At 41.6% G+C, this 24159-nt stretch overlaps 1 protein-coding gene across 1 annotated transcript in view; it reads right to left on the bottom strand.

Annotated features, from left to right (window-relative positions):
- otogl (otogelin-like) overlaps positions 1-24159 on the bottom strand; it is a 161984-nt gene that overhangs the window by 99853 nt on the left and 37972 nt on the right. The window contains exons 21-22 of the mRNA XM_080191498.1: positions 22841-22948; positions 21511-21649 (exon numbers count right to left, since the gene is read on the bottom strand). Coding sequence (XP_080047624.1) covers positions 21511-21649; positions 22841-22948 — 247 coding nt within the window. The remainder of the gene's footprint in view (positions 1-21510; positions 21650-22840; positions 22949-24159) is intronic.

The raw sequence follows: 24159 nt of genomic DNA, 5'->3' as shown, positions 1-24159 counted from the left end.
AACAGCTTCTTTCCTGCTGCCATCAGACTTTTGAATGGACCTACCTCATTTTAAGTTGATCTTTCTCTACACCCTAGCTTTAACTGTAACACTACATTCTGCACACTCCCCCTTCCTTCTCAGTATGGTATGCTTTGAATGTATAGTGTGCAAGAAACAATACTTGTTATGTATACTAATATACGTGACAATAGTAAATCAAATCAAATCAAATCAAGCTCACACGCAGGATAACAGGAGTACAGCTACACAGTCTCAAGGGGCGAGTCAAGGTAAAACAACATCCAGGTAACAAAACTTACCCCAGACCCTACAAATAACTGGATGCTTTCTCAGGTGCTAATGAGAAGGAATCTGACACTCTTGACTGGGCAGCAATTGCATGAGGTCTCCTTTGAAATGTAACAGGGACAAGTAAAATATTGGCGGTTTCGTCACTATTTTACTTTAATTTTGCTAAAATGTTAAAGGAGGAATTTTGCCCTCTTCCCCCCCTTGTTTTGTGCTGAAACAAAGATGCTACTACTGTACTTGCTATGCTGCGCTGCAAACGTCTTAAAAATGATTCTCCTCAAACTGTTTGATCAAGTGTTTGATAAATCAAGTAGATCAACCCAAGTCTGGCTTCTGGAGGTTAATCAGCTGGTTGGTTTATTGACAATGACGAAGTGCGAGCAAGTTATATATACTTCTGTACTTAATGGTACAATATCTATTGGATGTGTAAATTCAATCTAATGGTGGTGAGAACTCAAAATATCAAAGCGTTGCTTAAAATTAGCCTATTAAAAAAATTAATTAATCAATTATGAGATCGCCATGTGAGCTCTGTCATATGCGATTGTGCCAGCAGATGGCGATATTGTATCACATACACTCCAACCTTACTGGAATGGTTACTATTTTTAAGATAATACAAATTACTGGGTTATAAATATCGCACCTTAACATAATACCGTTGAAACTTAGACATGTTTCAAAGCCCATTTTCAGGCATGCTTCATGCTGCCTGAACGATTTCAACTTGTAGGGGATTTTCACAGTAACATCACTGCACTGTTAATATAAGCCTACTTGCGACACTAATAAAAATAAAAAAGCTCAGTGCAGAAGATGCTGTTGGCTGGCTGCATTCTCAAGAGAGGATCCGGCAGCGTGCATGGAGAATATAATGCACACTAGCTTGCATGTCTTAAAAGCAGCCTGCCCATCTTAAAGAGGAGCTGCACTTGTCGTACAGAGCTGCTGCAGGGTGTCTGCGGAGACAAAATAGAAGCAAAACCACTGAAAATGGAGCATTATTCAAGGGAGAAGGGTCCTAGGTTTTCTGATGCACACTGGAGGCATTAGTTCAGGAGGAAAGATGCCTTGTTTCTGCAGTTGGGCAGGAAGCCCTCAAGGTACATGCTGAAGAGGGAATGGGAGCAGGTGTCCATAGGGGTCAATTCCCATAGTCTAACCCTGAGGATCTGGCAGCAGTACCTGAAGTAGTTCAATGACCTCACAAGGTTGATCAAGGTCAGTGAATGTATCTCAACATGAAATCTCAAGCCAATCACATTGTCACCTCTCAAGCTGCTCAAATCACCGTAGCTCATTCAATCAATTATTCTCAAATAATCATTTAATTATATTCAGACACTCCACCTTACACATACACACATCCCACTCAGGCACTTCCCCATAAGCCCACGAATTTACCCTGTTAGTCTCCCTGACACTAACGGGCAATTTAGCATAGCCAATCAACCTAACCTGCTCATCTTTGGACTGTGGGAGGAAACCGGAGCACCCGGAGGAAACCCACGCAGACGCAGGGAGAATGTGCAAACTCCACACAGACAGTGACCCGAGGCTGGAATTGGACTCAGGTCCCTGGCAGTGTGAGGTAGCAATGCTAACCACTGTGCCTATTCAGCTATCACAGCACATCATCCCAACCCAGTGCAACACAATCACTGACTTAATAAAAGCAAATTACTGTGGATGCTGGAATCTGAAACCAAAAGAGAAAATGCTGGAAAATCTCAGCAGGTCTGGCAGCATCTCCGAGGAGAGAAAAGAGTTGATGTTTTGAATCTGGATGACCCTTTGTCAAAGCTGACTTTCTGCCTTCTCCCTTTCAAGAGAATGGTTCATAACTGCATAGAGCAAAGTAAAATCAGCAAGGGTGGTGGTGGTGAGGTTTGAACAGGCCTACGTCTCTGCAGGAGATGATACTCCACATTATGGGGACAGTTGTGACTGAGGCTTCTACTGACCCAGAACACTGAGGATGATCATATATTCCTGCCTTATATACCTTCCAAAGTCCCACCGCACCCTCTGCTACCTGGTATGGAACGCAAGCTGCAGATGGTGTGACCTTTCTCCTCGTACTTTCCACACTTTATCTCACCCAACCTTCCTTTTCTCCATCTTTACAATTGGATACAATGGATGAGATTTTATGACCTCGCTCATCCTGAAACCATAAAATCCCGACCGAAGTTAACAGACTGTTCCATCGCCCGCCCCCTCGTCCACCCTGATTCCCGTGGCAGGCAGGAGGTATAATCCTGGCCTTGGTCTCAGGGGGAAGGTCTGCAGCTGACCTGTGGTGAAGAAGCACTATCACTTAATCTGGTGTTCACATCCACCAGCTCAGTCGCTGACACTGTGCTTACCATAGAGGGCAGCACTGGGTTGGGATCCTCTAACTCGGTGGGCAGGACGCATGTTTTGCAGTGGCTAAGGCAGCTCGCTATTGGCTGATGTCTGGATCTTCCAGCCCCTCCGCTGTCAACAGGATTTCCCGTTGATTGCAACCTTGGTCACTGAGAACCCAGGGTGCGGGGGTGTGTCGCCATCAGTGGAACCAGAAAATCCCACAGGTGGAAATGGCCAGAAAATCCTACCCAATGTGTCAATTGGCATTAGTGGGCTACCTCCATGCCGAAGGTGAATGGATAGTTTGTGTGCCAACTGCTCAGTGGGCAAGAGCATGCACATGATCTGCTGCATTGGCATTGGAGTAGCATATAGGAGAACGCTGATGGTCAGGCACACCTGGTTCATTTGGTGTATTAGCTGGCCTACCAATAATAGCCAGAAGCTTAGGTCTGCCATAATACCAGCATTATAGTGGCACTGTGGAGCACAATTTTGTGGCTACTGTCTCCAAATTAGCTATAATTCTTCAATAAACCCTCTGACTTTCCTTAAGTTGTATCATTTTGAATTCTCCTGCTCACTTGGCATTTCCCTACAGAATCTCAATGGTCTAATCTCAACTAAGTCTTACCCTCTGTAATACAGAATACATTTCTAAACTACAAAGTTATTAATACTAACTTCTGTCTTATTGTTATTTATCTTACATTGTGCATGGACACATAAGTAAAAACATTATGCTTAAAAGGATATTGTACTCAAATTGCATTTTACATATAATAACATGATATTTGGTCAAAAATTGTCTTGGTGTATATACAATATATACATAAAAATATATATATATGTATATATATATATATAGTATGTGGTATACATATAACAAAATGCACAAAACTGGGTGCTCTGGTTTCCTCCCACAGTCCAAAGTCCAATGATATGCAGGTTAGGTGGATTGGCCATGCTAACTTGCCCCTTAGTATCAGGGGGGACTGGCTAGGGTAAATGTATGGGGTTATGGGGATAGGGCCCGGGTGGGATTGTGGTCGGTACAGACTTGATGGGCCTTCTGCAATGTAGGATTCTGTGATACCGAGGCTTGCAGAGTAAATTATCATACTCAATTATTGATAACATTGCATTCAGATTGTGTCAGGTAAAAGCCAATTTCAATGCTGGTGGATTTCTAATTTTCAAAGAAGAAAAGCAGCTTACTCTTAAACAGATTTAGACGTTACAGTTAAACTTTGAAAAGATGCAGGGCCAGTGAAAGAAATACAAAAACTTCAACAAAATAAAAGACACTAAGTACAAACCTCCACAATGAGTTCTGGCTCTGGGAAACGGAAAGCATAACATTACTGAAACAAGTTCCTCTTTGTTTTTTTTTAACTTTGACCTGTTTATCCATTGGATTTTACATTTCATGGGGTTGCATTACAGCAATCCCGTTCTAATTAAAAATGCCTCTGATTTTCCCAAGATTAAGGCTTTGAAAATGCGTAGGTATCTGTTTCGGAATGATACAATCACTAGGTTACTTTGAGACAGAAATAGGAATTGCTCTGCTCTGTGCTATTGCTGGTAATATGCATTCCAAAATTATAACAGTGTAGCATGATTGCACATATTTTACAATCATTCCTGACAAAGAGTAATGTGTCGTTAACTGTAACAAATTGAGAAATCTTAAATGCATAACAAATAGCACAGTGTACTCATCTGCCAATTAATTATACCACAAAATGATAGGGATTAAGTCTCATTTTCATCCAGGTTATCAGGTAGAGAAGACCTGAGGCTGGTATATTCCTAAAGTTGGGCGAGTTGAGAAATTAGGGAGGGGGGGGTAGTTTTCTGGCCTTCCCACAGCGTGTTTCCTATAGCGCACCTTTCACTTTTTGATCTGATTTATTATTGTCACATGTGTTAGTATACAGTGAAAAGTGTTGTTCCTTGTGCACTATACAGACAAAGCATACCGTTCCTAGAGAAGGAAACAAGAGAGTGCAGAATGTAGTGTTACAGTCATAGCTTGGGCGTAGAGAAAGGTCAACTTAATGCAAGGTAAGTCCATTCAAAAGTCTGATCGGCAGCAGGGAAGAAGCTGTTCTTGAGTCGGTTGGTACGTGACCTCAGAGTTCTGTGTCTTTTTGGGGGAAGAGAGTGTGTCCAGGATGTGTGGGGTCCTTAATTATGCTGGCTGCTTTTCCAAGGCAGCGGGAAGTGAAGACACAGTCAATGGTCTTCTGATTCCGTCACTGTCAGTGGGTTTTCCCATTGAGTACATCCCACATTGCCAGGAAACCTGCGGCAGGGGAGCTCCATCAGTGGGGCCAGAGGGTCCCACTAGCGTGGACAGCTGGAAAGTCTTAGTTCATGAGTCTGACCTTCTTTTGCTCAAATCCTAATAGATTGTAAAGCAGTCCTGGTGAAGAGCTGAAAGCATGCTGCCTATCAATATCTTTGTCGGGGAAAAATACATGGGGCAGAAATAAGAACAAGGACCATGGAGTCCTCTTTATAATTTTTCTGCTTTTACATTCGATATTTTACAAAAACAGCATATATTTATATTGCACCTTTAACATAACGAAACATTCCAGCAGGGTTGGGCCAGCAGTTTCCTGTTAGTGGGGAGCTATAGTAAACCCCGCTGGAGTGACACACTCCTGGCAGTGGCAGGAGACGTTAGCAGGCCCGGGGATTTCATGGCTGGGCCTGCTAATGAGATTTAAAATATTTTAAAATGCTAATTTAAATAAATATGCAGCTGCACATCCATTTTGGCTTGGAGTTGACGGTGCCAGAAATGTGGCTGCCAGTCATGCGCAGAGGCAGTGGTGTCCAGCGAGGAGCCCGCAAAACGGCCTCCACTCAAGTCTCTCGGCTTGTTGTGCTATAAGAATCGCCCCTGCAATATCAGTTTGGGTGAAACTAAGAAATAGCAGAGCAAATAAATCACTAATGGGACTGGTGTATAGGCTCCCTGAGAGTAGCTAAACTGTAGGACAGAATATGTATCAAGAAATAATGGGGACTTGTAAGGAAAATATTGCAATAATCGTGGGAGATTTTAATCTTCACATAGATTGGCCAAATCAACCTGGAAAAAGTAGCCTGGGGGATAAGTAAGATATTTGGGACCATTTCTTAGAACAATGCTGGAAGCAACCAGGGAACAGATTATATGAGCCCTTGTTACGAGTAATAACATGGAATTAATTAAATGGCCTCACAATACAGAATCCTCTCCGTAAGAACGATCATAACATGATGGAATTTCACATTCAATTTGAGGGTGAGAAGTCTGAATCTGAAACCAATGTCTTAAATTTACATAAAGGCAGTTGAAAGACATGAAGACAGAGTTAGCTAAAGAGAAATAGGAAATAATTTAAAAAGTAAGATGATAAAGAAGCAGAGGGAAAAATTTAAGGAGCTATTTCATAACTCTCAATAAAGATATTTTCAATTGAGAAAGAAAGGTGCTATGAGAACCTTCCATGGCGAACTAAGGAAGTTAAGAATGGCATCAAGTTAAAATACTGCAAATGCTGCCCATATCCAATGAAGGATGTGCTGGCCTTGGAAAGGGCCCAGAGGAGGTTCACAAGAATGATCCCTGGAATGACGAGCTTGTCGTATGAGAAATGATTGAGGACTCGGGGACTGTACGCATTGGAGTTCAGAGGGATGAGGGGGGATCTCATTGAAACTTACAGGATACTTCGAGGACCTGGATAGAATGGACATGGAGAGGATGTTTCCACTAGTAGGAAAAATTAGAACCAGAGGGCACAACCTCAGACTAAAGAGATGATCCTTTAAAACAGGAGGAATTTCTTCAGCCACAGAGTGGTGAATCTGTGGAACTCTTTGCTGCAGAAGGCTGTGGAGACAAGTCATTGAATGTCTTTAAGACAGAGATAGATAGGTTCTTGATTAGTAAGGGGATCAGGGATTATGGGGAAAAGGCAGGAGAATGGGGATCAGAAAAATGTCATGATTGAATGGCGGAGCAGACTTGATGGGCCGTGTGGCCTAATTCTGCTTCAATGACTTATGGTCTAAAGATTAGTGATAGCCCAGAAGATGGCAAAAACTACAAACACATAAATAGATATGTGATAAAGAGGGAGAAATTAGAGCATGCGAGAAAACTAGCAAGAAATGTAAAATTTTTATATATTGAAGCAAAGAGAGTAGCTAATGTAAGTATTGAGCTTTTATAGGATGAGACTGCTGTTGATGGCATTATTAGCTCTGAACATCTGCCTGTCATCTGATTGGCCCCTGCTTTTGGAGGCAGGATCCTTATTTTGAAGACTATGGCAACCCCGTCAGCAGCCAAGTAAGTCTCTGATTGGGATTGGATCCAGAAATGGTTGAGGATCCAAAAAGATACTTTGGCATAACTTGACATTGGGAAAAACAGGCAGAAGGGCATTTGTGGGTCTAACTTTTGGTTTGCACCCTTGGAGGAAACTTTAGATCCTTATTATTAACATCAGCTGTAACTAAATTCAGTAAAAAAAAACACTGGCGGTGAACCCATATCCACAGCAACTGAGGGCAACATGATTGCTCACTCCAGGTGACCTTACGTCCGTGTTTAGAAATGAAACTTCTCGTTATCATTTTGGAGCGATATCTTATTGAAAATATGCTTGCTTTGAATTGTAAAATAATTCTATGGGCCACAAAACAAAATACTGGAAATCATCAAAACCCACATGGAAATATCATGGAAATAACCCATCACTGAAGATATCATAACTCTATATCAGAAACAATGGTGTGAAACATTCCTGAAGCTACAACTCTCCTTTGCTGATTAGACAATTTGCAATCACAGTAAAACATGACAGCGTAGATATATTCCTGTTGACAATGGACATTTAGCTTGAATGTAATGCCAAAACAAATACTGACACTGAAATCAGAGAATGCTGTGTTTCTTGATTAATGCTAACAATATGGAAAATAAACGGTAAATAAGCTAGGAAAGTGGTTCCGTGGTACATTATACTTTCATTTCTGGGACCTGGTTCCAAATCATTTTTGAGAATCAGATGATGCCCACCTCAAGTCAGTAATGGAAGTCTCAGCACAATTCTTGTCCATTCCTTTTCCATGTGGAATGAACAGTGGTACAGATTTCATTGCATTTTTAACAGGGCTTATTGCTTCAAAAAAATGTTTAAACTTCTGTTTTGAAGAATCCACTTCAAGAATTCTAGGGTCAGTAAAGGATGAAGCATTGACATGTGGTTTCAAGTTTTTGCAAATGAACTATCTTGTTCGAATATTGCACATTGTTCATTTCAATCAATTAATTGTTGTGGTGATAAAAAAAAACACTGGCTTGTTTGGCCTTTTTTTTTGGTTATATCCAATCAAAGTCTCTACCAGCGAGACATTACTGATCTAAGCTGACAAGGCAGGCTGCCCTCTTCCTGTCTTGGGCTCAATCTACATGATCCAAGTTGATAGGAACAGGCATTGCACCCCCTTCAGTGCTTGATCTCATTTGCATCTTAGCCAAAAGGCCTAGATGCCATTTTCAAAAATTGCTTCAAATGAAGCCTCAGTGTAACCTTATTGATTTCTAACAATGCCGGATCAAAAACTACACTTGATCTTTCCAAGCTGACAAGACAGGGCTCTCACCTCCTGTCTTGGGCTTGATCTACATGATCCAAGCTGATTGGAGTAGGCATAGCTCCTCCTCCAAGGTTTGATCTCATTTGCATCTTAGCCAAGGCCGAGATGCCACTTTCAAAATTGTTTCAAATGAAGTTAAATGTAACCTAATGACTTCAACCAAGTACAACATATCAATACTACACTTGATCTTAGCCAGGTATGCTGTTTCTATTCTCTAACTAAGCCAGATCAGTTTTTACCACCCTTGACTTTCAAGGTCTCTTCCATATGTAACACCACTCAATTTGGTAACACTAGTTTACAAAACACACATGTTTTTAAAAAAAGAACATTCCAACTTTGCAGTGCTTTCTCACTGATATGTTGAGCTACAGAACTGGATGAAACTTAAGGTTCCCAAATTTCCAAGAAAGAGATACAGATTAAAAACTACTTAATTACTTGCAGGAAAGAAATTCAGAGGAAAATTTTGCTCAAGCAACTAACACAAACATCAAATTGGCAAGTGTTCAGGAGTGGTCTGTCCATTCTCAGTCAAGGAAAACTACGCAGAATGGAAAGATCTAAATAGAATCTGGATGTAAAACATTCTAACACATTGTAAACTTGTGTAAGAACGTAAGAATATAAAAACTAGGAGCAGAAATAGGCAATTCAGCCCCTCAAGCCTGTGATCATGGCTGATCTTGTCTCAGCCTCAATTTCACTTTCCTGTGCATCCTCCATAACCTTTCAACCGAGAACAAATTAAAAAACTGTTTCTCTGCTTCTTAAATTTACTCAATGTCCCGGCATCCACTATACTCTGTGGTAATGAATTCCACAAATTTAGTACCCTTTGAGACAAGTAGTTTCTCCTCATCTCTGTTTTAGATCTGCTACTCATTATCCCAAAACTATGATCCCTTATTCTAGATTTCCCCACAAGCAGAAACATTTTCCAAGCCTAGAACAGAAAATACTGGAAAATCTCAGCAGGTTCGGCAGCATCCATTAAGAGAGAAAAGAGAGAGACAGAAGGTTCACCAGGTTGATACTGGAGACGAGGGGGTTAGCTTATGAGGAGAGATTGAGTAGATTGGGCCTGCACTCATTGGAGTTTAGAAGGCTGAGTGGAGATCTTAGAGAGACATATAAGATAATGAAGAGGCTAGACAGGGTAGAGGCAGAGAGATTCTTTCCACTTAGAAGGGAAACAAGAACTAGAGGACACAGCCTCAAAATAAGGGGAAGTCAGTTTAGAACAGAGTTGAGGAGGAACTTCTTCTCTCAGAGGGTAGTGAATCTCTAGAATTCTCTGCCCACTGAAGCAGTGGAGGCTAAATTGTTAAATATGTTTAAGTCACAGGTAGATAAATTTCTGACCAATAAGGGAATTAAGGGTTATGGGGAGCAGGCGGGTAAGTGAAACTGAACCACTATCAGATCAGCCATGATCTTATTGAATGGCGGGGGAGGCTCAAGGGGCTAGATAGCCTGCTCCTGCTCCTGTTTCTTATGTTAACGGATGTTTTGAGACCTGATGACCCTTTGTCAAAGTCCAGATGACCCTTTGACAAAGGGTTATCGGGACTTGAAAAGTCAGCTCTTTCCCTCCTTACAGATGCTGCCAGACCTGTTGATTGCTTCCAGCATTTTCTCTTTTGGTTTTAGATTTTAGCATTCGCAGTGATTTGCTTTTATCCTCTGCGTCTACCCTGCCAATCCCCTTTCACATCTTGTATACCTCAATTAGATCTCCCCTCATTCTTCTAAACTTTAGATAGCATAATCTAAACTGCTCAACTTCCCTTCATTAGATAATCTCTCACCTCTGGAATCAATCTAATGAACCTCCTCTGAATTGCCTCTATTGCAACCACATACCTCCTCAAGTGAGTGAACCAAAACTGTGCAGAATACTTCAGGTGTGGCCTCACTAATGCCTTGTATCATTGCAGCAAATTTCCCTTCTTTTATACTCTATTCTTTTAATAATAAATACCAAAAATCTATTTGCCTTCCTTATTTACTGCTAAAGCTACATTCCAGTTTTCTACAATAGATGCACAAGAACAGTCAGATCCCTCTGCATCAAAGCACACTGAAGTTTTTCTCCATTTAGATAATAAGTTGCCTTTCTATTTTTCCAACCAAAATGGATAACCTCACACTTTTCCACGTTAAACTCCATCTGCCAGATTTTGGCCCACTCACCTAACCTATCCACATCCATTTGTAAATTTCTTATCTCTTTACCACAACTTACTATTCCACCTATTTTAGTGTCATCTGCAAATTTAACTATAGTATCTTCTATCCCTGTGACTAACTCATTAATATAGATTGTAAATAGTTGAAGACCGAACCCTGTGGCACCCCACTAGTTGCATCTTGCCAAATAGGAAAAGACCCATTTATCCCAACTCTCTGCTTTCTGTTGGTTGACCAATCCTCTATCCAAGATAATAAATTGCCCCTAATCCCATATGACCTTACCATAGTATTAACCTTCTGTGTAGCACCTTAGCAATGCTTTCTGGAAGCCTGCAGCTATAGGAATCCTGTAGCTATAGGATCCACATCATCCATTTTACTTGTTAAATCTTCAAAGAACTCTAGCAAATTAGTCAAACACGATCTACCCTTCATAAATCCATGCTGACCCTGATAGATTGAGTTTTTGACTGTCCAAATGTTCTGTTATCATTTCTTTAATAATAAATTGTAACAATTTCCCACCAACAGATGTTAAACTAACTGGTCTATAGTTTCTTACTTTCTGCCTCCTCCCTTTTTGAATAAGGGCATTCCATCAGCATTTTTCCAATCCACTGGAATCTTACCCGCATCCAGTTAATTTTGGAAAATTATAACCAATGTATCCACTATCTCCACTGCCATTTCCTTTCAGAACTTAGGTTACAGGCCATACCTATCTTCAAATCTAATACTTTGCTCAACACCTTTTCCCTATTGATGATGATTGTTCTAAATTCCTTCCTTTCTATTACCTCTCATTACATATTTCTATTGGGATTAATGTTGCCCACTGTGAAAACTGAGGCAAAATACCAATTTAATGTCTCCACCATTTCTATGTTCCTCGTCATTAACTCCCCAGTCTCATCCTCCAAGGGACCAATATTCACTTTAGCTACTCTCTTTCCTTTTGTATACTTTTAGAAGCTTTTGCTATTTTTTATATTTTGTGCCAGTTTTCTTTCATAATTTACCTATGCCCTTTTTATTACCTTTTTAGCTTTAGGCTGCAAAGAGACATTTATAGGATGCAGAGCTGGGCAGAAAAGTGGCAGATGGAGTTTAACTCTGATAAGTGTGAGGTGATTCATTTGGTAGGACAAACTTGAATGTGGATTACAGGGTCAACGGCAGGGTTCTGAGGAATGTGGAGGAGCAGAGAGATCTCAGGGTTCATATCCATAGATCTCTGAAGGTTGCCACTCAAGTGGATAGAACTGTGAAGACGGCTTATAGTGTGTTAGCATTTATTAACAGAGGGTTTGAGTTTAAGAGCCGTGGGGTAATGCCTGTACTGTGCTATGCTGTTCTATGTTTCTACATTCATTGATCTTTAACAGTTTCTCAATCTTCCAGCCTGCCACTGACCTTTGCAATATGGTAAGCCAAGCTCCTGATAACTGCACCAGATTTTTGCTCACAGTTTTTATACAGCATGTCACAAATATTAATTGTAAGTTGATTTAGGAAATTCAAAATGTACCATTATTTACCCCACCACTCCAGCCCCATCATCTGTACCTCCAAGTCTCAGCACAAACCATGAAAACCCTTGCTCATAGTTCGTTTCCAGCGGTGGTATAAAGTATTCCTTTGCATTAATATTTGGGGAGTTTACTGTTTCATGGAACTAACTTTTAGGAAGACAAATAAGGTGTTGCATGCTTTGCTTAATAAGTGAGTAATTTTGAAATTTGGAACATTCCAGAATCAATGAAGCAGCTCAAGCAGTTAGGTTTACAGGCCACTTAACGTGACCACATTGACTCCACGACTCAAAGACAAAGATCTCTTTCACTGAATATTAATGAATGAAATGGAGTTCGTCATTTCAGCAAACAAACTAGCGTAGAATCAATTAGCCATGGTGTTTTCAACCCCCAAAAACTTCATCAATCTTCTTGCTGACAATGCTTTTCTTTAAAAATTAAGAACAAAATGTAAAATAATAACCAAAATAAAAGATTATTTGCCAAATCATCCAGTCAATCAGCAAACTTGCAGTGCCATTTTTTGGAAGTGGAATTGAGTGGCTTTTATTATGCATTCTTAGGCCATTGGCCAGCTTATTTTTTGAAGCCAGTGGCAAAAGCAAATACTTTGAAGTGTTGACTGAGAAATTAACTACAAACCCAATGACAGATTGTATATAATGGTGAAATTTAATTTGCCATACTGTTGAAAGATATATTTCAACCCTAATTCTAATTTATTCCTGATAATTCAAGGTAAATGACAGAAGGACAGCTTAATTTTATTAAAGTTTCACGGCTAATTTATTCCATGGTGAAGTAAACCAATACAAATATTACTTCCATTGCAAACATTCTTCTTTCTGTTCTTAAACAAGACCAGAATTATGTCTTATGTCTAAAGCATTGGGAAAACCGTAGAAACATGAGAAACTGCAGTTTTCAGTAACAGATCTGCAGTGATACAATATAATGCAAAAATCTGGCCTGTCGGATCTATCTCCTATCCTGGTATGCACCCAAAGGTGATTAAAAGTGGCTTAAGTGACTCAATAAATACCAGCTACCTCCTAGTGACTCAGCAGGTGGGTTACAATACGCCAAGCACCTGCTGTGATACTGTATACAATTACATCAGCAGGGGAGGTGATGGCCTAATGGTATTATTGTTAGAATATTAATCCAGAAACTTGGGACCTGGGTTCAAATCCTTCCATGGCAGATGATGGGATCTGAATTCAATAAAGAATATCTGGAATTAAGAACCTACTTATGACTGTGAAGCCATTGTCGGAAAAATCCCTCTGGCTCACCGATGTCCTTTAGGGAAGGAAATTTGTCATCCTTACCTGGTCTGGCCTACATGTGACTCCAGAGCCACAGCAATGTGGTTAACTCTCAACTGCCCTCTCAACAAGGACAACCGGGGATGGACTCAAATGCTGGCCAGCCAGTGGAGCTCATGTCCCACAAATGAATAAAAGATATATAGTCAACTCTGCCATGTCTCTTTCATCAAGTTCATTTATGTTACCACATTATGCGCTTTCAATACTTTTAAAAATTAGACACACACAAACTGGCTGCCCCAAATCTCATGACTTTCGGCCTTTGGACTACAGACAGTATCAAATCTCTGGAGGATACCAAATTAAATATGGATTTAGGTGATGGTTCCTTTCAGCCGTTTGTGGAATTTACACATTTGATTGTTTAAGGATGGGCCAGCACTTAAAAATAATGTGGTTTCCAGATTGTCTGGCTCCATACTGGACAAAAGGAAAACTAAAACCTGAAGGACTAATACCAACTTCCCATGGCCTCCCGCATTCAAACTAGACCGGGTGGGCCTCAGAGGTGTTAACTTAGCAGTCACATGAGTTCACCTGAGAACCAACCTCTGAAATTTTTCACCACAAGAAACCTCGCTTTACAAGAGCAGGACTTCAATGTTGAATTATCAAATCCATTCACAAAGCCACAGTCTGCCACTCATAAGATCAGAAAGCAAAGACTGCGGTAGCGCAGTGGTTAGCACTGCTGCCTCACAGCTTCAACGACCTAGGTTCAATTCCAACCTTGGGTAACTAGCAATGTGGAGTTTTGCACATTCTCCTCATGTCTGCATGAGTTCCTTCTGGGTGCTCCGGTTTCCTCCCACAGTCCAAAGATGTGCAGGTTAGGAGGATTGACCATGTTAAATCACCCTTTAATATCCAAAGGTGTGCTAACAAATGGAATTGGACAAGAATACATACCCATCCCCCTCCATCATCGACAGGGTAACCTAGTCTCAGGTCCAATCATTGTAGGGAATGTCTCTGAGCCGCCAGTGGCAGGGATAGATTTCTTTGCTTGGAAATGATTTAGCTGGCAAGAAAGTGATAGCACCCGTCGTAGTCTTAAACTAGCCAGGCAAGAAAAGGAAACTGAGCAGCTACAAGAGGAAGTTCTGGATACTTACCCTGCTTATCTAGTGACTCAGTCCCAAGCAAGACAAGAAAATCTAAATGAGAATGAGCCAGCACTCCAGTTGGATGAAGCCAGTAGGCTGGCTCTGATCAATTTAGAAATCTTTCTGATGGAGAGGAGGTGCTCAGTGGAGTCTCCTTAATTAAGGCAGAACAAGCAGATACCAAATTAAAGCACATAATCACAGATGACCTGCTCCTGGGCAGAAGGCACTCAGCTCCCCAAGTGCTATTACCTATGAGAAGGGGTAGTAGGTGGTAAGAGAGGCCCCCTGGAGACCTGCAGACAAGGAGTGAACAGTTCTTCATCAAATTGCATCGTCCCAGACATTGTAAGGAGGTTTTATGAATTGTCCAGGCTGGATGTGTCGGTGCTGTCAAAACATTAGCTCATTTAAGTGAGCACTTTTTCTGGTCTCACCTCCAGTCCAATGTGTCCAAACACTGCAAAACCTGCTATGCTTGCCAATTAAACCTGTCCCCCTCAAACCCATACCAATGTTCGGTAAACCCTTTAACCAAATCCTGATAGCCTGTTCTGGTCTTGGGTAGCAGCCCTACACAGCCTATCAGTGTCTGCTCACCATGATGGAGCTGGCCAATTGATTCCCTGAGGCCATTCCACACAAAAAGATCACATCCAAATCCCTGAACGAGGGACTAACCTAGTTCTGTATCTGGTATGACCTGCCAAAGGAGATCCAATAGGATCGGGGGACAAATTTCATGTCTTGTGTGTTTTGAAATGTTGCCCATGAAATAGCCCAGTTGAAGTCATCAGCTTCTCACCCTCAAACCCAAGGGACACTAGAGCAATATTATCGGACTCTAACGTCTATGATTCAGAACATTCTAGAATGTCCTCATGGCTGGGGACGGAGGTTAGGCTTCCTTTTCCTACGGTTCACCACAACAGACTACCCTAGTCGTTCCTCAGGCTTCAGTCCATTTGATTTTATCTACGGATATGAGGTGCAAGACCCCTCAAGCTTCTAAAAGAAAAGTTTCTGGAGCCTGGTGAGGACACCTCACTGCTGAAGAATGTATCCTTATTCGGGGAACAACTCTTTAATGCCTCTGCTGTGGCCAAAGAACATTTAAAAACCTCCTAGCAAGTCATGAAAAGACTGAAACTTGAGCTCTCCAGCCGGGAGAAAAGGTCCTAGTATTACTGCCATTGCCAAATGATCCTTTCTGGACCAAATTTAGTGGTCTATGTTGGGTGGCCAAAAGGGTGAGTGAGATAAATTGTATGATTCACACCCCTAAGTGGAGTAAGAAGCACCAATTACGCCACTTTAATATGTTAAATAAGTATTACTGTCTAGAGTTGAATCAATTGGTAAGTGTTTGCCAGAGAATAGCGGTAGCTAAGGACAGCTGGGGGAGAGACAGATGAGGAAGAGGGACTGGAGGACTTCCAGGTTGAGTACCCAATAGTTCAGCTGCAAAATTCTCCAAATGCCCCATTAATTAAATCTAACAGAAAAGCAACAGAAGGATATCAACACCCAGCTCAGGCAACGCCAAGGAATCTGTCAGGACCAACAGGAAGTACCCTACCGCAGATCATGATCTGAAGATAGGGGCTATTGTACTGATAAAGCAAAATCCCTACCAACTGAGCCCCAGTAAGCAGCATGGTGGCACAATGATTAGCACGGCAGCCTCACAGCTCCAGAGACCTGGGTTCGATTCCTGGCTTGGACCACTGTCGGTGCAGATTCTGCACATTCTCCCTGTGTCTGCGTGGGTTTCCTCCAGGTACTCCAGTTTCCTCCACAACCCAAAGATGTGCGGGTTAGGTGAATTGGTCATGCTAAATTGCCCCTTAGTGTCCCAGGATGCATAGGTTAGCGCGGTGAAATATGTGGAGTTACGGGGATAGGTGGGATTGTTGTGGGTGCAAACTAGATGGGCCAAATGGCCTCCTTCTGCACTGTAGGATTAAAAAAAAAGCTGGCTTGGGTCAGACAAGAAATCAAATACCTGCTTGACTGCTCAGGCCCAGCCAGAGCAACTGGATCTCCCCACTGCATTAGCCTCAAAATCAGTAAGATCAAAATTGTTCTGCATTAACTAATGGGAGGTACGTGTAGTGACCCAAACTGATTCATATCTAATCCCTTGCATCGAGGATTGTATTGATACTCTGGATCATTCTGCTACCTCAGTAAAACTGACCTTTTGAAAATGGTCTCTTTCATCCATCATTATCTTGTGAACATAAAGAGTCCCAATTATGCTTTGTTAATCCTCTTGCTGGGAGCTAGATAACTAAATGGTTAATGTCTGAGTCAACAGCACAGGGTCAATTCCCGTTCCAGCTAAGAAAAATTTGGGACCTGCCTCCTCACCTCACTCCTGAGACTGGAAGACAATGACAAAACTGCCACTGATGAAAACTAGCAAGAAAACAGCACAGGCTGAGGCAGCAGCAGACAATGACCAGCCTTTGGTCAGAGAGCACACGTGACAATATATAGGCCCCTGGTCTTTATAGCGAGGGGGATAGAATATAAAAGCAGGGAGGTCTTGCTGCAACTGTACAGAGCACTGGTGAGGCTGCAGCTGGAGTACTGTGTGCAGTTTTGGTCGCCGCACTTGCGCAAGGATATTTTGGCCTTGGAGGGAGTGCAGGGGAGGTTCACTAGGCTGATACCGGAGATGAGGGGGTTAGACTATGAAGAGAGACTAAATAGATTGGGTCTGTACTCATTGGAGTTTAGAAGGATGAGGGGGGAATCTTACAGAGACGTATAAGATAATGAAAGGGTTGGATAGGGTAGAGGTAGAGAGATTCTTCCCACTCAGAAAGGACAGCAGGATTAGAGGGCACAGCCTCAAGATAAGGGGGGACAGTTTAGAACGGAGTTGAGGAGGAACTTCTTCACTCAAAGGGTGGTGAATCTCTGGAATTCTCTGCCTGTTGAAGTGGTGGAAGCTACCTCGCTAAATATATTTAAGTCACGGGTAGATAGGTTTTTGGTAGACAAGGGAATTAAGGGTTATGGGGAGAAAGCAGGAAAGTGGAACTGAGCCACTTCAGATCAGCCATGATCTTATTGAATGGTGGGGCAGGCTTGATGGGCTAGATGGCCTACTCCTGCTCCTATTTCTTATGTTCTTACAATCCTCTTGCTATTGTGATACAGGAAGAAGACCTTTCTATTTCCTTTGGTTTCTACACAGGTGCCCATTTCAATACACCTTTGCCTCACTAACCATATTTCTTTCTGCAATATTTTTGAACATTTCTGATTTCTTCTCATTTTCTATCCACCAGCTGGTAAGTATTTTTTCCCTTTACCTATTTTGCTTTGCATTGTCTTGCTAATCCATTTAGGATCAGATTTGTTTGGTCCACACTCATTTTTTTAAATTCATTCATGGGATGTGGGCAAAGCAGCATTCATTGCCCATCCCTAATTACCCTTTAGAAGGTGGTGATGAGCTGCCTTCTTGAACCACTGCAGTCCATGTGATGTAGGTATACCCACAGTGCTGTTAAGGAGGGAATTCCAGGATTTTGACCCAGTGACAGTAAAATAACTTGATATATTTCCAAGTCAGGATGGTGAGGGACCTGGAAGTTGTTCCCATGCACTTGCTGCCCTTGTCCTTCTAGATGGTAGCAGATGGTAGCAGTCATGGGATTGGAAGCTGCTGTCGAAGGAGCCTTGGAGTATTCCTTGTAGACGGTACGCACTGCTGCCACTGTACATTTGTGGTGGAGGGCATGAATTTGTCAAGTGGGTTGCTTTGTCCTGGATGGTGTCGAGCTCCTTGAGTGTTGTTGGAGCTGTACTCATCCAGGCAACCGGGGAGTATTCCATTACACTCCTGACTTGTGCCTTGTAGATGGTGGACAGGCTTTAGGGAGTCAGGAGGTGAGTTACTCGCTGCAGGATTCCTAGCCTCTGTCCTGCTCTTGTAAGCACAATATTAATATGGCTGGTCCAGTTCAATTTCTGGTCAATGGTAACCCATTATATGCTTATGTTGTATTTAGTATACGCTCAGACTTGCAGAAATTCATGATTAAATAAGTCTCTGACAGTGACTGAATGCCTTCATTGTATCCCCCACACTAACCAAGAAACATGCACTAAGGTGTAAAGATAGTAACAGTCACCTCAGCAACTTGAAAGGGCAAGAGCAAGAGCATTTTACTCCAAAATTTTACCCATGACCAATTTCTGACTGTGGTTCAGGAACCAATCACTCATTTGTACCATTGTTTTGATGGGAAAACTGGTTCTTTGAATGTTTTGCCTTACAACAAGGTTTTCAGGAACCAATTACTTGGCAGGTCCAAGGATTACCTGTACTACCCACCTTGTTGAGTTGGTTAAGCGCTTTCCTCTTATGTACATCTGGATTTAGCTACACAAAACAACATTTGTTAAGAAGCTTCACTCATTTGACTGCCATATGGCACTGTTCCTTATCTGTTTCCATCAAGTAAATGTGTCCTTTTATATATAATGTTTTCAACCACAATATGAATAAAAATATTGCACTTTGTAGGAATTAAGACAGAAGTTTTTAGAATAAAGCAACTTTCATGAGAAGCATGAATTCAGTAAAATAATCTCACATTGAATTCTAGAGGACATACCTATGCTTACTTATCACATTCTTTCATTTAGTGTTTGTTACTTTCCTGGCATAGCTGCATTTCAGATACTGTAATCTTATCTCTTGAAACCCAGATTTGTATTTGAATCTGGCCAAGGAAAGAAAAAAAATATAGCTTATAAGATACTAAATAAATTCTTCAATTTTGGTGCTTAACTTGATCCAGTGAGTTCAGAATTTGAAATCAACATTAAAGCAACATTTTAGTTACAATGGAGAACCTGTTTGGCAGTCAAAAATGTTTAAGTTTATGCATTGTGTGTCATAAGTAGAGGCTATCATTAACACAGTAATGAAGTTACTGTGAAAATCCTCTAGCCGCCACACTCCGGTGCTTGCTCAGGTACACTGAGGGAGAATTTAGCATGGCCAATGTGAAATGCAAAGTTTGGCAGCAATGCAATGTGGCAAAGGGACGGGATTCTCCAGTCTCACCCATGGAGGGACCTGTTGTGAATGAGAATGGAAAAGTTGGCGTTCCAGCCAAAACTCCATTCACTTTCAGTGGCACCGGGAAATCACAGCCTGGAACAAGGGCGGAAGTTTTCAGCCATGCTCAATCAATAAACCATTGAATTGGAAACACGTTAAAACAACTTGCCAAAAGTTATTTAAAGTCATTCACATATAAAATATATTTTGCAATATTCCCAGAAGTAATTCTCCATTTCAGGCTGACAGGGTTTTCAAAGGATACTCAAATGAATTATGTATCTGTAACGCCGATTTTCCCTTTCAGAACAAGTCAAAGAAAGATATTTTCAACTCACAAATAAATATTCCTGTGTATTTTCATAATTCTGTTAAAAATTCTATTTCAATCATTTCACTGCATAATCAAACATTTAATAGATGTCTAATTGTTAGACATAGGAGCCAGAATTCACAGAATTCTTACAGTGCAGAAGGAGGCCATTCAGCCCATCAAGTCTGCGCTGACTCTCTGACAGAGGCCCTATCCCCATAACCCAACATATTTTTCCCTCTAAAACCCTTAACATATACATCTTGGAACACTAAAAGACAATTTAGCATGGCCAACCTACCTAATCTGCACACCTTTGGAGTGTGGGTGGAAACCGGAGCACCCGGGGAGAATGTACAAACTCCACACTGTCACCCAAAGCCGGAATCAACCTCGGGTCCCTGGCACTGTGAGGTAACAGTGCTAGCCACTGTGCCACCGGGCTGCCCAAAGCTTCTCCGACCATTCATCAGCAACACAACATCCCTCCTGAGTTTCCTGGCTGCGGGGCATGGTTTCAATGGGAAATCCCATTGATAGCAGTGGAACCAGAGAATCTCCCCACAAGAAAATGGTGCTCTGTCTCCCGCTGCTGAGAAATAGGTGGCTGGGAGGACAGATAATCCCACCCAGGAGCTGAGACTCCCCAGTCAATTTTGTTTGACCAACAGTGGTAAATCTGACGCACCAGCTTGAAAATCTGGACTGAGATCTATAATTTCAAATCCTCTCCCAATGCACATCACACACACGCCATTAATAACCATACAGAAATACTAGGAAGTCAGCCATCTGTGTTACTTCACATAAAAATTGCAATGAGTAATTTGATTCAGCAATTAAGAAACACTTGTGGAACTTTTTTCTTTTTGCTTTTCCTTTCAGCTGCCATTTAGATTCAACTGAGCCTGTGTACCAATTGTTCAAAATGTTACACCCAACACCAACCAAAATTGCCCCATCAAGGGTATGTGGAGAAAGGAGGTACAAAGTAGTGATCCTTCGAAAACTCGAATGTCTAAGAGGTGCACTGAATTGCTCATTGAGGAAGCCAAGTGCCAATTGCTAATGATCCAAATAAAAGTTGTTTATCCTAATAATGTGACCATTCTTTTAGTCCATAAATGTTCAGATAGCGGTACAGGGTGTTGCAATCAATTTCCAATTTACTGACATTAATTCATAGGATTTTCTCTAAATTAAGAAACATAATGCACTCAAAATTAGGGATCCCATGTCCACCTGGAGAACACACACACCATCAATCCAAAATCTGGAATAATCTCAACAAATAAGATTGAAGAGGCTGCTAACCACTTCACTAAAGACATTTCCAAGAAGTTCCAATGAAGGTCGACAAGTGGCTAAAGTGAAGACATGTGGCTTTAGTGAACTTGAGGTAGGATTGATCATACGAAACAGAAAGCAGACAGCAACAATCAAAAATAATTATGCAGGCTTCGAAAAGGTGATGTTTCAAAAGGATGAATGCCTGTCTTTAACTACCTTCTCTCCAGGGATTTTCAGTCCATCATTTGAAATCTCAAGTACTGGACACAGTGTTCAAGGTGTGGGCAGATAGAGCACCTGAAATTGAACTAAATGGAAAACTCCTTACCTTCACCAGGTACAGTTGACAGTCACTGACATAATCGTACTCCAGTCCATCAAAACTACGATAATGACGATCGCTGTAGATTGTGCACACGGCAGGGCATGGGTAGAATGTGCAGTTAAAAATCCCTTGCTGACAAACACTGAGGAAGTGAAACATCAGTAAATTCAATGTAAAAGATGCAGCACTCGGTCGCACTGAAAATTCTTTCAGTTAATAAAATAATTAAGGGTGATAACCTGAATAGTCATCTTCAATAATAAATATGACATTCAGAACCATGTAACTTAAAAAAAATCACATTTATAGATTCGTTAACTGGACTGAGGAATGGTGCACCAACAGCATTTGAATCATGGAATCCCTACAGTGCAGAAGGAGGCCAATTGATTCTTCACTGAATATCTGATAGATCATCTTACCTAGGCCCTCTTCCCTGTTCTATTCCTGTAACTCCACACATTTACCATAGCTAATTCCCCAAACCATGGCATCCTACGACACTAAGGGACAATTTACCATGGCCAATCCACCTAACCTGTCCCACGCACTGTAAGGCAACAATGCTAACCACTGTGCCACAATACTGCCCACAATCTAAGTGTGACACTGTGCCATCCACAACACAAGTGAGATTCATCCAGATGTAGAATGATGTGTTTAATATGTGTTTACATATTTACCCAAGGAGTTCTGTTTACCAGTCAGGCTGTTGCTCAGAAAGCCTGTTTAGTTTTTAAAAGCAGAATGGCAATACTGTGGTACAGGGTTGGAAACAGCTCCATCACTTGTTAGAGTATCCATCAAGTCCCTACAGTGCAGAAAGAGGCCATCTGGCTGACCAAATCTGCACCGATTCTCCAACAGAGCATCCCATCAAGCTCTCCCCTTCAGTCAATCTCCGTAACCCCACATCTTTATTCCGCTAATCCCCCCAACATAATTATCTTTGGACTAAGGAGCAATTTAGCGTAGCCAATCCATCTAACCTGCAAATCCCTGGACTGTGAGAGGAAACTGGAGCACTCGGAAGAAACCTGCGCTGTCATGGGGGGGGGTACGTGCAAACTCCACACATTTACTCAAGGCCAGAATCGAACCTAGGACCCTGGGTGGTGTGAAGCGATAGTGCTAACTGTGCCACTGTGCTGCCCTAGTTATTGGCTATATTTAGCAAGAGAAAGCCAGTGAATAAATATTTTAAATCGGTGATTTTCATCATGTTAATATAATATAAATCTTCATTATAATTCTACCACACATAAAAAAAACTAATGAAAAAGCACCAACATATAATTCAGTTTCATATAAAAAAGAACAGGCACACACATACCAGGTGTAGCATACTGTAGAAACCACTTCTCCTGGTAAATATTCCTGACCTTTCCAGCTGCATGGACAATTTTCAGGCAAATAGCAGTCTTCACCATGTTTAACCAAGCTAAGGTAGGATAGAAAGAAAGCCAGAGTGACAATATTCAATTCTACAGACAGTTTATGAAGTAGTGACATTAAAAAATGAAAACAGTCAGACTTTGGGGTGAATTTCATCGGAGTGCCTCTCTCTCTGTTGCTGCCAATTTGCAGATCTCATTTTACAGATTTAAACATGGGGGGTTGCGCTGAAGTCCTGACAGTGATATTGAAGACATTCCAGAAAATTCACCTACATCATTTTGGTGGGTTTGCACAATTCTGCTAGAATTCTGAGCTTTTTGTTAACAGTCATTCCTTTCTATGCATGAAATCTCTTTAAATTGTCAGATATTTTCGGTGACATGTAGTTTTCGGCCTGCATGGTGGCACAGTGGTTAACACTGCTGCTTACAGTGCCTGGGATCTGGGTTCAATTCCCAGCTTGGGTCAACTGTCTGTGCAGTCTGCACATTCTCTCCATGTCTGCGTGGGTTTTGTCCGGGCACTCTGGTTTCCTCCCACAGTCTGAAAGACCTGAACGGGCACCAGGCAACTAGGAGAATTTCACAGTAACTTCATTGTAGTGTTAATGTAAGCCTTTCTTGTGACTAATAAATAAACATTTGCCTTACTTTTACTTTACCTGCAGTAGGCAACACTAAAGAATTTCATAAATACTTTCAAAATGCTTTCATAGTCCTTTTCACTAGTAGCAATGGTCAGGTGTTGTGACATAAGAACATAAGAACATAAGAAATAGGAGCAGGAGTAGGCCATCTGGCCCTTCGAGCCTGCCCCGCCATTCAATAAGATCATGGCTGATCTGTCGTGGCTCAGTTCCACTTTCCCGCCCTCTCCCCATAACCCTTAATCCCCTCTCTTATCAAAAACCCATCAACCCGCTTCTTAAAAATATTTAGCGAGGCAGCCTCCACCACTTCAACGGGCAGAGAATTCCAGAGATTCACCACCCTTTGAGTGAAGAAGTTCCTCCTCAACTCCGTTCTGAACCGCCCCCCCTTTATCTTGAGGCTGTGCCCCCTAGTCCTACTGTCTTTTTTGAGCGGGAAGAGTCTTTCCACCTCTATCCTATCCATCCCATTCATCATCTTATACGTCTCAATGAGATCTCCCCTCATTCTTCTAAACTCTAACGAGTACAAGCCTAGTTTATTCAGCCTCTCCTCATAGCTCAACCCCCTCAACTCCGGTATCAGCCTAGTAAACCTCCTCTGC

The sequence above is a fragment of the Carcharhinus amblyrhynchos genome, chromosome 6 (assembly GCF_965287045.1).
Source record: "Carcharhinus amblyrhynchos chromosome 6, sCarAmb.v2.hapA, whole genome shotgun sequence".
Lineage (NCBI taxonomy): Eukaryota > Metazoa > Chordata > Chondrichthyes > Carcharhiniformes > Carcharhinidae > Carcharhinus > Carcharhinus amblyrhynchos.
Note: the sequence above shows the minus strand (reverse complement) of the source record. Positions and strands in the feature narration are given on the sequence as shown.